This window comes from Equus asinus, chromosome 8 (assembly GCF_041296235.1).
Source record: "Equus asinus isolate D_3611 breed Donkey chromosome 8, EquAss-T2T_v2, whole genome shotgun sequence".
Classification (NCBI taxonomy): Eukaryota; Metazoa; Chordata; class Mammalia; order Perissodactyla; family Equidae; genus Equus; species Equus asinus.
In genome coordinates, this window is record NC_091797.1 from 78,436,366 (window position 1) to 78,452,879 (window position 16,514).

The following is a 16,514-nucleotide window of genomic DNA, read 5'->3' on the forward strand; positions in this document are numbered from 1 at the left end:
GCTATGCGGCAGGCAAGTAAGTGCAAACTTGGTTTCAGGGAAGAGTACTGGAAAAGAGTTAACCAAAGCAGCCTCTGGTGGTGGGCTCATAGGAGATATTCACTTTCTGCATTAAATCCTATATTGTTCAACTTTTAAAAAATAATGACATACACGATGCTTGTGAAATTGGAAAAGAACCCTCACTAGCAGGAAAAAAATGGGGGGGGGGAGAACAGCTGTATGGCTTTCAATCGCTTTTTCATCTCAAATCTTCAAGGGCTCCACTCGGAATGAGAGCTACCCTGAGCACCAGGGGAAAATGAAGCGGACAGGCTTCCCTGGCAATTACTCAAGCAGATTATCCAGTAAGTCAGATCAGGAAACATTTAAGACTAAGAAGTTCGCCGCCCTTGTTCTAAGCACTTAGAAAATTCATCTAGTAGCCTGGGTCTGTTAATAACTTTTAAACAGACTTTTAATTTGCTACTAAATAACTCAGTTTAAAGAGGAAAGATCTTTTTGAGAGTAACGGGGTTATTTAAGCATCATATTGAGTTTTTTTCTTACTAAGGTAAAATTCACATAATATAAAATTGACATTAACCATTTTAAAGTGTATAATTCAGTGGCATTTAGCACATTCACAATGTTGTGCAACTATTGCTTCAATCTAGTTCCAAGACATTTTCATCACCCCAAAAAGAAATTCTCTACCCATTAAGCAGTTACTCCCAATTCCCCTCCCCACCCAGCCCCTGGCAACTTCTAGCCTGCTTTTTCTCTCTTGGATTTGCCTATTCTGGACATTTCATATAAACGGAATCATACAATATGTGGCCTTTTGTGTCTCACTTCTTTCACTTAGCATAACATTTTCGAGGTTCATCCATGTTGTAGCATGAATCAGTGTTTCACTCCCTGTTATGGTTGAATAATTTTCCATTATATGGCTATACCATATTTCGTCTACCCATTCATCTGTTGATGGACATGTGGGTTGTTTCCACCTGTGGAAACTGTGGCTACTGTGAATAGTGCTGCTGTGAACATTTGTATACAAGTATTTGTTTGACTATCTATTTTCAGTTCTTGGTGGTATATGTCTAGGATGGAATTGCTGGATCATATGGTAATTCTACATTTAACTTTTTTTTTTTTTAGATTTTATTTTTTCCTTCTTCTCCCCAAAGTCCCCCGGTACATAGTTGTACATATTTTTAGTTGTGGGTCCTTCTAGTTGTGGCATATGGGACACCACCTCAGCATGGCTTGATGAGTGGTGCCAGGTCCGTGCCCAGGATCTGAACCTGTGAAACCCTGGGCTGCCAGAGCAGAGGGTGAGAACTTAACCATTCAGCCATGGGCCCAGCCCATACATTTAACTTTTTGAGGAACTGCCAAACTGTTTTCCACAGCAGCCATAATCATTTTACACTCCCACCAGTGTAAAATGGATGAGAATGTATGAGGATTCCAATTTCTCCACATCCTTGCCAACACACTTCCATTTTTGTTTTTTGAATTATGGCAGCATCACATTGCTTTTGCCAAGCAGTGTTACTCATCTGAAACTGCTGATTAAGCACAGTTGTGTGTCAGAGAAAGTGACATTCAGTGACAGGTTGACTGCATGTTCTCATCCATCCACTCCTACTTGTCAGTCATTGAGCCTCTAGAAGTACCTTTTAACCCTTTTTTTCCACTGTGCTCAATCTTAGTAAATGCACCACTGTCCACCAGGTTGCTTGTGCCCTGAGATAACCTGGGAATTATCCACACCACTTCCTTCCCTTCATCCCTCACATCCAATCCATCACCAACTCCTGCTGATTGCACCTGCAAAATACATCTCAAGTCTGTTCACTTCTCCCCGATTTCTGCTACAATCATCCTAGTCCAAGCCACCATGACCTCTCATCTGCACGCCTCATCTCCTTTTTTTAACCACCTGTATTAGTTATCTACGGCTACATAACAAATTATTACAAATGCAGCAGCTTAAAACAACGCACAATTATTATCTCACGATTTCTGTGGGTCAGATATCTGGGGCGCCTTTGTTGGGTGCTCATGGTTTCTAACAAAAAGACTGCTGGCCAGTGCTGCAGTCACTTCAAGACTCAACCGGGGGATGATCCACTTCCTAGCTCACTCATGTGGCTACTGGCAGGCCTTAGGGCCTCCCTGGCTGTTGGCTGGAGACATCAGTTCTTAGCCACAGGGACTACTCCACAGGGCAGCTCACAGCTGGCTTCCTTCAGAGCAAGTGAGCAAGAGAGTGAGAGAACGAGCCTAAGACAGAAGTCACAGTCTCTTTGTAACCTAATCCTAGAAGTGATATTCTATCTCTGCTATAGTCTGTTAATTAAAAGCAAGTCACGGGTTCCAGTCCACCTTCAAGGGGTATGGGATATTACACAAAGGTATCACCAGGGGCCATCTTAGAGGCTATCTACTCCAATCTGTCCTCTGGCAGCCAACGATCTGTGTCCTTCCCACATGCAAAGTTGCACTCTCCCCCTCTGAAGGGCTTCAAAACTCGGCCGGCCTGTGACCGAGTGGTTAAGTTCGCATGCTCCACTTCAGTGGCCCAGGGTTTCACTGGTTCAGATCCTGGGCGTGGACATGGCACCACTCGTCAGGCCACGCTGAGGTTGTGTCCCACATGCCACAACTAGAAGGGCAACTAAAAATATATAACTATGTCCTGGGGGTATTTGGGGAGAAGCAAGCAGAAAAAAAAGAAAATAAAGATTGGCAACAGTTGTTAGCTCAGGTGCCAATCTTTAAGGGGGAAAAAAAACCCTCATCCCAGTAAAGCATCAGCTAGAAGTCCAAAATCGCAAAACTGAATCAAGTCCAGGTGTAGATTAATCCCCTGAGTATAGTTCGTTAAGTACCTTTCCTCAAGTACAGATCCTCTTAATGTGAAGACTTGTGAAAATAAAGAGACAAATGATTTGTCCCCTACAAACTCAACAGCAACAGACACTCTTATTCAACAAGGGGGAAGTGAGAGGTACAAAGGAGTCACTGGTCCATGGGAAGGCTGAAACCCAGCTGGGCAAATGTTGGAAGCTCCTAGATTAGTTCTCAAAGCCCGAGAATAATTATCCATGGCTCCCGGCTTCACTCTCTGAGTCATGCTTTTTCATAAAAAGTAGCGTGTTTGCAGCTCAGCAGCATTCTTGGCTGGCTTCCTGCTAGCACTGTGGAGGTCTAAAGGCCTCTCTTTATTCTGTTCTGTCACTTTCTCCTCAGTCCGAGAGGCCAAATATAACTCTTTCAACAACTTTGTGGGTTTCCTGGGAACCTTCTTGGAGTTCACGCCATATCCGCAATCTCCCTGAAAAAGTCTCCTCTGCCTTGGGCTCCTGCTGGAGTGCTGCGGAGCGTGACTTTAAGCTTCCTGGAGGCCTTAACGTTTGACTGAGAGGATCTATGAGACACACCCGAAATCTCTTCAAAGGATCTTTTCCATGACTGAATAGTTTTCTAAAGTATCATCTTTGATCTTCTGAGATCTTAACAAAATATTAGACAGTCATGCCTTCTACTTTAGCTTTAGGCCATGTTATAGACTGAATGTTTGTGTCCCCTCCAAATTCATATGACGAAGCTCTAACCCCCAACGTGATATAGTTGGAAGTGGGGCCTCTGGATGGTAATTAGGTTTAGATGAGGTCATGAGGATGGGGCTGCCATGATGGCATTAGTGTCGTTATAAGAAGAAGGGACCAGAGCTCCGTCTCTCCACGTGTGAGGACACGTTGAGAAGGCCGCTGTCTGCAAGCCAGGAAGAGGGCCTCAGGAACTGAGTCTGCCAGCACTGTGATCTTTGACTTCCCCACTTCCAGAACTGTGAGGAATAAACGTCTATTTTTAAGACATCCAGTCTATCTAATGGGTAGAGGCTGGAAGAGTCTGGGGGTACATACTAGAAATACAAATGTTAAGGGCAATTCTGGTGAGGGCTCAGAAAGAAAAAGAGGAGAGTTGGAGAGAAAGCTTCATTTTCTTAGAGAATACATAACCAATCAAGAACAAAATGTTGGTAGAAATATCAACGGCAAGGTCCATTTCGATGAGGTCTTAGAGGGAAATGAGGAACATGTTGGACAATGGAGAAAAGTCGATCCTTGTTATAAAGTGGCAAAGAACTTGGCTGAACTGTGTCCCTAGTGTTTTTGGAAGGTAGAACTTGTGAGCAATGAAATTGGATATTCAGTAGAGGAGATTTTTTTTTTTTTGAGGAATATTAGCCCTGAGCTAACACCTGCTGCCAATCTTCCTCTTTTTTTGCTGAGGAAGACTGGCCCTGAGCTAACATCCGTGCCCATCTTCCTCTACTTTATATGTGGGACGCCTGGCACAGCATGACTTGCCAAGTGCTACCATGTCTGTGCTCGGGATCCCAACTGGCAAACTCCGGGCCACCCAAGCAGAATGTGCGAACTTAGCCGCTGCACCACCGGGCCAGCCCCTCAACAAATATTTATTAAGCATCTGCAGTGAGCTGAGTGTTGAGAATGTGACCAATTATACAGATAAAATTCTTTCCCTTGTGGAGATTATTTACAGTCTAGTTGGGGAGAGAACCCTACAGAATAAAAAACAAATGAATATATAAATAAAAACTGTGATCCGCATCAGGAAGTAAGTTATGAGATAATAGGAATATCTGATTTTGACTGGGACAAGGGTGAGGCATCTTCTTTCTGATAAAATGGTATTTAGAATGTGGTTGAAGAATGTGTAGAACTTAGGCTGTGTGTGTGCTTGGAGGGGAGATAAGTTTCTGAGTAGAGGGAAAGCATATGCAGATAAGATCCAATAAGCTGAGCTGCCAGACTCAGAGTATTTGAGCACTGGGACCTCGTCTCTTCTTCATCTCTGCATTCTATTATGTAGCACAGTGTCTGGCACAGAGAGCCACCTGAGAAATTCTTACTGAATGAACGAATGAATCCAAGGCACCTTTTATTTCCTGTTATGGATAATGTCAATTCACGTCATTTAGAAATTTCCTTCCAAAATTCCCTGCTGGATCACTGTTCTCATTTGTATGAGGTAGCACAGGCAAAACTGCTGTAACAAAAAGACTCAAGTATGTAAAAGCTCAATATAATAATGTAGGTTTATTTTTTTTTTCTCATACATCAGTCCTAGGTATAAGATTAGGTCGATGGGGCCGAGTTCTCCTCCACCCAGGAATCTTCCATCTTGAGGCCTTGCCTTCTCCAGATGCTGGTCATCATCTTTCAGCTGGCAGAGTAAATAAGACCAGCTGTTGACGGATTTTCTGGGCCAAGCCAAGAAACTATGCACATCTCTTCTGCTCACTTTCCACTAGGGAGAGCATAGGCACAGAGCCACATCTACTTTAAGGGGGCTGAGGGATGTACTCTAGGCATATAGGCAACAACGAGGACAACTATATCTGCGCAATATACATCCAATTACTCACTTGACTTATCCTCTGGTATATTGAACAAGAACCTCAAATTAACCTAGATAGAACAGAACTCTGGATTCCCCACCCTCACTCTCATCAATCTTTGATTCACTGAATGGCACCATCATCTATCCAATTGCTTAAATTAAGCCAAACACCTCGAAGTTATTTTATGTATTTATTTTTAAGATTGTATTTTTCCTTTTTCTCCCCAAAGCCCCCTGGTACATAGTTGTATATTTTTAGTTGTGGGTCCTTCTAGTTGTGGCATGTGGGATACAGCCTCAGCATGGCCTGATAAGTGGTGCCATGTCTCTGCCCAGGATCCCAATCGGCGAAACCCTGGGCCACCGAAGCGGAGCACACGAACTTAACCACTCGGCCATGGGGCCAAGCCCCTGGAAGTTATTCTTGATTCATTTCTTATTCTCACCTTCCACACTGAATCCTTCAAGAAGTCCTGTCAATTCTACCTCCAAAACATCATAAATCCATCTACTCTATCTTTACTGCCACTTCTTCGGTTCAAGCACCATATAATCTCTCGTCTGGATTATTTCGATAGCCTCCTAAATGCTCTCCATGTATCCACTCTTGCTTGCCCATATTTCATTCTCTGTACAGCAGAGCGATCTTTTAAAACATAACTTTGATCACATCACTCTTTAGTGATGGCTTAGAATAAAATCCAAAGTTCTTTCCATGTCCCCTAAGGGTGTATATGACACAGCCCCGGCCCAGCTCTCCAACCTCATCCTTTATCACTCTCTCCTACTCACTCTGCTCCAGCTACAGTGATCTTCTTGCTGCTCCTGGAACACATTTAACTTTTTCCACCTTAAGATTTTTGCACTTGCTGTTCCAAATGCCCAGAAATCTCTTCGAATTTCCAACAGACCACTCCTTCTCATTCCTCAGAGGTCTCAGCTTCAATGTTACCTCCTGGGAGACCTGCCCTAATCATCTAATAGAGAAAAATCCCCTCATCCAGTTATTCTCTTACTTCAGCATCCTGTTCATTTTCTTCCTGGCATCTACAAACTCTGTGTTCTTCCCTGTTTATTTTCTGCTTCCCTTTCCCGAAAGTAAGATCCACGAGCAAGTACCGTGTCTTGTTCCTACTGTTTGCCCAGTGTCGAGCAGACCTGGCACACAGTGGTGCTCAAGAAATAAGTGAATGAATGAAGAACCACCAAGAGGTGATCAGCCAAAAGCTCCCGCAAGGTAAGCTGCGGGTGTAGTGTAAGGAGCACAAACCTGGGTTCCGATTCTGCCTTGACCGCTTCTCAGCTGTGCGCAAGTGAGGCGGGCTCTCTGAGCCTCAGTTACCCACTCTGTAAACGGGAGATAAGAACATACTTACCTCTCAGGGCCGAATGCCTGGTAAAGAAAGGAACTACTGGAGGAAAAGACCTTCACATAAAATTAACGCTCCGTATTTATAACTATTAGCGCTACTATTATACACAATTCTGTCCTCTTACCGCAGGACCTCCCCGGGGCCTCAGTTTCCTCCTCTCTATCACGAGTCAACACCCCCGACTCCTCTCCGCAGGTGTTTCTGGCGACAGAAACCTCCTCGTCCACCCGGGGAGGAAAAACGCAGCGAGGACGCTCTCGCAATAGCTCCTCAGTAGGGCGGTGATCTCCAATAGCCCCGCCCCGCCGGGCCCCGCCCCGTTACGTCATCGGCGCGGCGCCAGCGCTGCTGAGGGCCCCGCGGGCCTGTCCTGGGCGTGGCGCACCTTGGGGAGGCCCTGCCGGGCGCCTGCAAATCTCCTGCGTGGTTCGGGGGCGGCGCGGAAACCCCAGCGGACTGCAGTGAGGGGCGCGTGGAGCTGTGGGTGCACGGAGTCGGGCGGCCGGAGGGGCGGCCCGGAGCTCAGGCGGAGCACGGCGCCGGCGGGCGGGCGGCTGGCGGGGCTACCCGGCGCGGGTGTCCCGGCGATGTGTGGCGCTGAAGCGGCAGCGGGAGCAGCAGCGGCGGCAGCGGGCTCGGTTTCGGCTTCGCGGCGGTGCCGGCGGCGGAGACGGAGGCGCAGGCTCCTCCTCAGGACCTGGCGAGCCCGGGCCTAAGCGGCGGCCCCGCTAGGCCCTTGCACAGCGCCCCGGACCGGGGCCCTCCCTGCCTCGCCCTGCCCCGGGAGCCTGCCTCCCCCGCCGGGGATGAGGCCGGGAGGCGGCCGCGCGGGGCCCAACACAAAGGCTCGTCCCCGGGGGCTGCCGCCGCCGCCGCCAGCCTAAAGCCGCCCGCCGAAGCCGAGCCGGCGCCGGGGCCCTCATCCCCGCCGGTCCCCGGGGGCGGCGGCTGCCTGTCTTCCCGAGGCCCAGGGGCCCAAGCGCCGAGCCCCTTCCTCTCTCGGCCGCGGTGGGACCGGGCAGCTGCGCAGCCTCCGCCGCTCCCGGCCGTAGGGACCTCTCGGAGCATGTCTGAGGAGAGCGACATGGAGAAAGCCATCAAGGTAAGGGGGAGATGCCCCCTTCCTCCCCGCTTTGTCCTTGTGGCATTCCTCTCGGCTCCAGCCTCAGAAAGCGGAGAGAACTTCAGTGAGAGATTCCGGCGACTCCCGGGTTTCGGTCTTCCCCGGATTCCGCGGACTGCGTTTCACAGCCCTGGGGCGAAGGGTCTGTGTAGTGCGGGATGTCCGACTCCCTCCGACTTCCCTGGTTAAAGTGGGAGGTGCTTGCGTTTAGCTAGAACGGAAGGTGAGTGGGCTGGAGGTACTTGATGTGAGTGGGACGGAGAGGGCCCTGCTGCTCCACCTTGGATCACTCCCCAAGTGCCGCCAGCACTTGCGTCCGGATGGTGTGCTGCAACAGCACAGGGAGAATTGGACTTTACCCATCGCTCCCCATTTGTTTGAAACCAGCCTCCTGGAAATCTGCAGTTTCAGGAGGTGGTTCACCTTCTTACAAAACTTGTCTTTTGGCAAATAGGTTGTTCTCACTTTTCCGTGTGTTCCCCTTCCCTTTTCCTCTTGCCGCTTCCCTCTCCCAGGCAACGTTGAGTTTATTTAGGGAGAGCTAACTGTGTCCTGTGATTTGCTGCTCTGTTAACCAAAAGAAAAGCAAATATGTGTGTTCTAAAATGACCCAAATAAAATGACAAGTGTTCTAAAACCTGTTTTTTACTCCTTTTTTTTTTTTTTTTTTAACCAGGTATACTTTGAGGCGCTAAGGCACTAAGAGCCAGGCAGTTAGCTGTAGCTGGGAAATTAGAGTCTGATGTAAATTGAACACTGAAGCTTGAAGTTTGATATGTGTTTAGTTATCTCGCAGTGTGAAGTCGCCTCGGTGCATATAAGAATTTAATTTTCCCTTGGGGGACAGGCATCCATTGGCAACTTGGAGTTATTTTCCCATTCAAGACACAATCACTATTATCAGTAACTAATTAAGAACTTACACTTGGGTAGTGAAGTTTATAGAAATCATCAGTCATTCCAAAGAAACTTCACCTTTTAAAGGAGGCATCAAAATATAACATACACATTAAGGAAGATCAAATTTTAAATAATAGAAATAAAAGTTCTAAAATACTGCTGTGATATATCCACTTTTTCCTTTTGGTTTGGATTTTATTGGTGCAGGGTCATGAATTGTTGCCTAAAGTTATATGACTGGGTTGTGAATTAAAGCATATGTGGCAGATTTTTAAATACAAGTTTGTGTGCTTTGTGCTAAGTGCCGTCTTAGGCACTAGTGGTGCAAAGCCAGACTCCTAGATGTTCCTGCTGTCATGGAGCTTATATTCTAGGTGGTGGAATTAGGTAATAAACATTCCCAGGTGGTTATAATTAAGTATAAAAAGGGTTGGGACTATTAGTTTAGGAAGGGTAGTCAGGGAAGTCTTCTCTGAGGCGGTGACATTTGTGTAGAGCTCTGAAGAGAATGAGGGAGCAAACCTCCACTGTCTCAGAGAAGAATATTATAGGCAGAGGGAACAGCAAGTACAAAGGCCCTGAGGTAGGTGGAGGTCTTGTGTGATCCAGGAATAGCAAGGTGGCTGGAATGCAGTGGGTCAGTGTAGAATATGTTAGGTAATGGGAAGCCAGAGCACATAGAGCCTTGTAGACCATTGTAAGAACTTTGGCCTTGACCCTGAGCAGCAGGGGAACTCTGGGAAGTTTTGAGCAGAAGAGGGACATAGTTCTAGTGGGCAAATACATGAATGGGGAGGCAGTGTTAATTAGTAGTTACAATAGTTTCTCTAGGTAGACTAATGGGTTGAAATCTCAGCCATGCCATTCATTAGCTGTGTCCTTAAGTGAGTCACTTCACTTCTCTGTCCTTAAGTGTGCTCATCCATGAAAGGGGTATGAACACACTCCCCAGCTCATAGGATTTTTTTTGAGGATGTAATGAGCAAATATATCTAAATGTGCTACAACAGGACCGAACATTTAGTAAGAGCTCAATGAATATTAGCACGTAGCAAATTAACAGTGGTTTAGAAAGAGTGGTACTTTTCTTCACTTGGTCACTGTTGTCCAACCTAATTTTCTTAAATTTTTTTTTTTTTTTTTTTTGCTTTTCTTCACATGCTTGATAGCTGATTATGAATCTTCCTACTTATTTGGGTGTTTCTCACCAATACAAATTAGAGGAGTTGAAAATATCTGATTTGACAACCAGTACTGACTAGGATGTGCTCCCTTGGAAGCAAGCCGCATCCCATCAAATAAAACTTTTGGTTTGTGGCATTGCGTTGTATTCATTGTTTTGCTTTTTTGAGGCTGTCGCTCAAATGGTGAGAACTGAGATCTCTAGCGTTCAGTTGGAAAAGCTGTTTTCCTGGGCTGTAACCACAGCACTTAACCTTCTGCTGCCTGACTACCTGAGAGCAGGCTGATTGGACTTTCAGATCTCCTCCTGTTACTATTAAAGGTATTAGGATGGGGCCAAGTGACTCCAACCGTAGGCTCTGTCTTCTCATTTCTGTCTCTGCTCCCTTAGCCTCATGACTTCACTATACTCAAAACACTTAGCTAAACCTGGGGAATGAGTATTTGGGATTAAAGATTATTTTACATATTTGTCTTCTATTTTATATGGCAGAGTTTTTAATATTTGATGAACTTAGTGAAAATTCATTTCCTTAGTTGAAAAAAATTATTAAAAATTGCAGTATAATTTACATACCATAAAATTCACCCAATGTAAGTGTATAATTCAATAATTTTTTGTAAATTTATAGAGTTGCGCAACTATCATCACAATCCAGTTTTAGAATATTTCCATCTTGCCTAGAAAGTTCCTTCTGCCTCTTTGTAGTCAGCCTCTACTCCCATTCCCCACCCCAGACAACCACCGATCTGCTTTCTGCCACTATAGTTTTGCCTTCTCTAGAAATTCCAGATTACAGAAGTTGTATAACATGCAGTGTTCTGTGTTTGGGTTCTTTAACGTATCATACTACTTTTGGGATTCATCCGTGTTAGTACATGCATCAGTAGTTCATTCCTTTTTGTTATTGAGTAATCTTTTTATTGTCTATCCATCCCCAGTTGGTGGACATTTAGAATGTTTCCAGTTTTTAGCTATTATGAATAAAATGATAAATAAAATTTGTCCATACAAGTTTTTGTGTGAATATAAAGTTTAATTTCTTTTGGGCAAATACCTAGGTGTGGCATTACTGGGTAGTGTGGTAAGTTTATGTTCAACTTTTTAAGAAACTGCGAAACTTTTCCAAAGTGGCTTTACCATTATTCGTTCCCACCAGTAGTGTTTGAGGGTTCTCGTTTTTGTTTTTTTATCCTCCTCGCAAATATTTGGTATTGTCAGCCTTTCTATCTTAGCCATTCTACTGGTTGTGTAGTGGTATCTCACTGCAGTTTTAATTTGCATTTCCCTAATGACTAATGCCTTTGGGCATCTTTTCATGTGCTTATTTGCCATTCCTGTATCTTTTCTGGTGAAGTAGCTATTAAAATCTTTTGCCCATTTTAAAATAGGGTTGTCTTATTGAGTTGTAAGAGTTCTTTATCTACTCTGAGTAAAAGAACTAATTCTAGTGATCTTGAGCATCTTTTCATGTGCTTCTTTGCCCTTTGTGTATTTTTTTCTGGTGAACTGTATAAAAATCTTTTGCCCATTTTTAAATTGAGTTGTTTGTCTTATTATTGAGTTGTAGGAGTTCTTTGTAAACTCTGAATAAAAGTCATTTATCAGGTATATGATCTACAAATTTTTTTCCCAGTCTATGGGTTATCTTTTTTAATGGTGTCTTTTGAAAAGCAAAAGGTTTTAATTTTGATGAAGTCATTTATCAAATTTTTTTCTTTTATGGATTGTGCTTATGGTGTCCGAGCTAAGAAATCTTTGTCTAATCTAAAAGGTCACAAGATTTTTCTCCTGTGTTTCTTCCAGAGGTGTTATAGTTTTAGTACTTTCATTTAGGTCTAATGTGCATTTTGAGTTAACTTTTGTGTTTGGTATGACGTAAAGGTCCAAGGTTTTGTTCGTTTGTCTTTACTGTGGATATCCAGTTGTTCCAGGACCATTTGTTCCAAACACTGTCTTTTGTCCATTGAATTACTTTGGTACCTTTCTTGAAAATCAGTTGATCGTAAGTGTGCGAGTTTATTTCTGGATTCTCTCTTATGTTCCATTGATCAATATGACTGTCCTTATGCCAGTACCACACTGATTTGATTACTGAAGCTTTATAGTAATTTTCAAATTGGATAGTGTGAGAACCAACTTGGTTCTTCTTTTTCAAAATTAAGTTGGCCATTAAGTTGGAGAAGTTTTTGTATTTCCCAATACATTTTAGAATAAGCTTATCAATTTCTACAAAAAAGTGTGCTGAGAATTTGGCCAATTCCATTGAATCTATGGGTCAATTTGGGAACAATTTGCCATCTTAATATTATCTTCTAATCCATGAACGTGGTGTACCTCTCCATTTCTTTAGGGCTTCTCTCATTTCTCTTAGCAATGTGTTTGTAGTTTTTGGTGTACAGATCTTGCACTTCTTTTGATAAATTTCTAAATATTTTATTTTTGATGCCATTAAGAATGGAATTTTTGTTTTCTTAATTTCAAGTTTTTGGATTGTTTCTTGCTAGTGTATAGAAATACAGTTGATTTCTGTATTCTGATTTTGTATTCTGCATCTTTACTACATTTGCTTATTCTAGTTTTTTTTGTAGGTTCTTTAGGATTTTCTGCATATAAAAATCCTGTCTTCAGCAAATACAGTTTTACTCATTCCTTTACAGTATGTGTGCTTTTAATTTCTTTTTCTTGCCTTATTCCATGGGTAGAGCCTCAGGTATGGTGTTGAATGAACGTGGCAAAAGTGGACATGTTTCCTTGTTCCTGATCTCAAAGGGAAAGCATTTAAATACTTACCACTAAGTTTTTTTGTAGATAATCTCTGTCAAATTGAGGAGTTTCCTTCCATTCCTTGTTTGCTGAGAGTTTTTTTAATCAGGAATAGGTGTTAAGTTTTTGTTAAATGTTTTTTCTGCATCTGTTGAGTTGATCGAGTGGTGTTTGTTCTTTATTCTTAATGTGATATACAGATCTTCCTCATCTTACAGTAGGGTTACATCCCAATAAATCCTTCATAAGTTGAAAATATTGTAAGTTGAAAATGCATTTAACACACCTAACCTACTGAACATCATAGCTTAACCTAGCCTACCTTAAACATGCTCAGAACACAGACATTAGCCTACAGTTGAGCAAAAGTATCTAACACGAAGCCTGTTTTCTAATAAAGTGTTGAATATCTCATGTAATTTATTGAATATTGTACTGAAAGTGAAAAACAGAATGGTTGTGTGGGTACAGAAGAGTTGTAAGTGTATCATTTTACCCTTGTGATTGCATAGCTGACTGGGGGCTGTGGCTTGCTGCTGCTGCCCAGCATCACAAGAGAGTATTGTACCGCATATCACTAGCCTAGGAAAAGATCAAAATTCAAAATTTGAAGTATGGTTTCTACTGAATGCATATTGTTTTTGCACCATTGTAAAGTTGAAAAGTCTTAAGTTGAACCATGGTAAGTTGGGGACCGTCTGTATAGTTAATTGATTCTCAGATAGTAAACCAATCTTGCGTTCTTGTTATAAGCCGCACTTAATCTGATGTAAAATCATTCTTATATGTTTCTGTATTCAGTTTGCTAATAATTTTGTTAAGGATTTTGCATCAGTATTCATGAGTGATATAGGTCTGTAGTTTTCTTGTGATGCCCTTGTCTAGCTTTGGTATAATGGTACTACTGGCTTTATAGAATGAGTTGGGAAGTATACCCTCTTCTGTTTCCTGGAAGAACTTGTAGAGGATTGGTATTATTTTGTTAAATCAATCGTTCTCAGTAGGTAGTGATTTTCGCCTCTCATGAGACATTTGGCAGTGTTTGGAGAAATTTTTGGTTGTCAATACTGGTAGAGGATGTTTCTGGCATCTAGTGGGTATAGGACAGGAATGCGGCTGAACATCTTACCAAAGCACAGGACAACCTTACAACAAAGAACTGACTGGTTCAAAATGTCACTGATGCTGAGGTTGAGAAACTCTGCTTTAAATATTTGGTAGAATTCACTGCAGAAGCCATGTGGGCCTAGACTTTGCTTTGTGGGAAGATTTTCGTTTATCAACTCAGTTTCTTTACTTGTTATAGATCTGTTCAGATTTTCTATTTCTTCTTGAGTCAGTTTTGGTAATTTATGTCTTTCTAGGCATTTGTCCGTATCATCCAGTAGCCTAATTTGTTGGCAGAAAGTTGTTTATGGCATTCCCTTATACTCAGTGCTTTGATTCCTCTAAGGTCAATTGTGATGTCACTTCTTTCATTTCTAAGATTAATAATTTGTATTTTTTCTCTTTCTCAGTTGAGCTTTCAAAGAATCAACTTTTGGTTTTCATTGATTTTTCTCTATTTTCTGTTTTCTATTTTACTGATTCTGCACTAGTTTTTATTAATTCTTTTTCTGCTTGCTTTGGGTGTAGTTTGTTCTTTCTTTAGTTTTTTTTTTTTTTTATTAATGTTATGATGGATTACAAGCTTGTGAAATTTCAGTTGTACATTTTTGTTAGTCATGTTGTGGGTACACCACTTCCTCTTTCTTTAGTTTTTAAAGGTAGAAGCTTAGGTTATTGATTTGTGATCTTCCTTTCTTGTGTAGGCTTTTATAGCTATAAATTTCTATCCAAACACTGCTTTAGCTACATCTCCTAAATTTTGGCGTATTGTGTTTTCATTTTCATTCAGATCAAAATATTTTTTAATTTCTCTTGTTATTTCTTCTTTGGCCCATTGGTTATTTAGAGGGGTGTTACTTACTTTCTAAATATTTGTCAATTTCCTCGTGTTGCTTTATAGCTTAATTCCATTGTGGTTAGAAAACTTTATATAATTTTTAAAAATTTTTTGAGACTTATGATCTAGCATATGGTTTGTTCTGGAGAATATTCTATGTGTGCTTGGGAAAAATGTATACTCCCCCATTGTTGGATGGAGCGTTTTATAGATGTCATTTAGGTGAGGTTGGTTGAAAGTGTTGTCTCCTATATCCTTAGTGATTTTCTGTCTAGTTTTTCTTTCTCTTGAGCGTGGGGGTACTGAAAGGTACAACTATTATTTTTGAATTGTCTATTTTCCTCTTAAATTTTGTCAATTTTTACTTCACGTATTTTTGGACTCTTGCTAGGTGGAAGCAATATAGGTTTATAATGATCATATCTTCCTGACGAATTGACCTTTTTAGCATTATAAAAAGTGCCTCTCTCTGTTAACATCTTTTAAAGTCTATGTCTGTTGTCAGTGTAGCTACTCCAGCTCTCTTACGTTTACTCGTGGTATATCTTTTTCCATTCTCTTATTTTTTTTCTTTTTATTTATTGTACTAAAATACATATAACATAAAATTTACCATCTTAACCATTTTTTTTTTAAGGTTTTATTTTTTTCTTTTTTTCCCCAAAGCCCCCCAGTACATAGTTGTATATTCTTCGTTGTGGGTCCTTCTAGTTGTGGCATGTGGGATGCTGCATCAGCGTGGTTTGATGAGCAGTGCTATGTCCGCGCCCAGGATTCGAACCAACGAAACACTGGGCCGCCTGCAGCGGAGCGCGCGAACTTAACCACTCGGCCACGGGGCCAGCCCCCCATCTTAACCATTTTTAAGTGTATAGTTCAGTGCTATTAAATATATTCATAATGTTGTGCTACCATCACCAACCATCCATCTCTATAACTCTTTTCATTTTGTAACACTGAAACTCTGTACCCATTAAGCAGTACTCCTCATTGCCTCCTTCCCCCCAGCCCCTAGTATCCACAATTCTACTTTCTGTCTCTATGATTTTGACTACTGTAAGTACCTCAAATAAGTGGAATCATATGGTACCTGTCTTTTTGTAACTGGCTTATTTCACTTAGCATAATGTTTTCAAGGTTCATCCATATTGTAGCATTTCCTCCCTTTTTAAGGCTGAATAATAAATATTCTGTTGCATGTATACACCAGATTTTGCTCATCCATTCGTCTGTCATGTTTTAGCTATTGTGAATATTGCTGCTGTGAACGTGGTTGTACAAATATCTCTTCAAGACCCTCTTTCAGTTCTTTTGGGGTGTATACCCAGAAGTGGAATTGCTGGATCATATAGTAATTCTATTTTTAATGTTTTTGAGGAAGCACCATGCTATATTCCACGACGGCTGTACGTTCCCACCAACAGTGCACAGGGTTCCAATTTCTCTACATCCTCTCCAACACTTGTTATTTTCTGTTTTCTTGATAGTAGCCATCCTAATGGGTGTGAGATGGTATCCCATTGGAGTTTTGATTTACATTTTCTTCATGATTAGTGATGCTGAGCATCTTTTCATGTGCTTATTGGCCATTGATTTGTCTTTGGAGAAATGTTTATTCGAGTCCTTTGTCCATTTTTTTAATTGGGTTGATTGGGGGTTTTGTTGTTGAGTTTTAGGAGTTCTCTATATACTCTGGATATTAATCCCTTATCAGGTATATGATTTGCAAATATTTCCTCCCATTCTGCCTTTTCACAGTGTTGCACAAAATTTTAAAATTTTCATGGAAAGTCCATTTTG

The 16,514-nt window shown here is 42.1% G+C and overlaps 1 protein-coding gene and 1 long non-coding RNA gene across 7 annotated transcripts in view; one reads left to right on the plus strand and one right to left on the minus strand.

Annotated features, from left to right (window-relative positions):
• Positions 1 to 5,094: 5,094 nt before the first annotated feature.
• On the minus strand, positions 5,095 to 7,334 carry LOC123288086 (uncharacterized). The gene is made up of 3 exons (XR_006531609.2): positions 6,922 to 7,334; positions 6,695 to 6,771; positions 5,095 to 5,247 (listed from the first exon to the last, which is right to left on the minus strand). It is a non-coding gene; the product is annotated as an uncharacterized lncRNA (long non-coding RNA).
• Positions 7,335 to 7,547: 213 nt separating this feature from the next.
• Positions 7,548 to 16,514, plus strand: part of MAPKAPK5 (MAPK activated protein kinase 5) — a 38,560-nt gene continuing 29,593 nt past the window's right edge. For 3 of the 6 annotated variants that reach the window (XM_014858661.3, XM_014858660.3, XM_044775863.2), the window contains exon 1: positions 7,548 to 7,899. In XM_014858661.3, coding sequence (XP_014714147.1) covers positions 7,864 to 7,899 — 36 coding nt within the window. In that variant the 5' untranslated portion in view covers positions 7,548 to 7,863. The remainder of the gene's footprint in view (positions 7,900 to 16,514) is intronic. The other 3 variants (XM_044775864.2, XM_070516089.1, XM_044775862.2) reach the window with 3 other exon arrangements.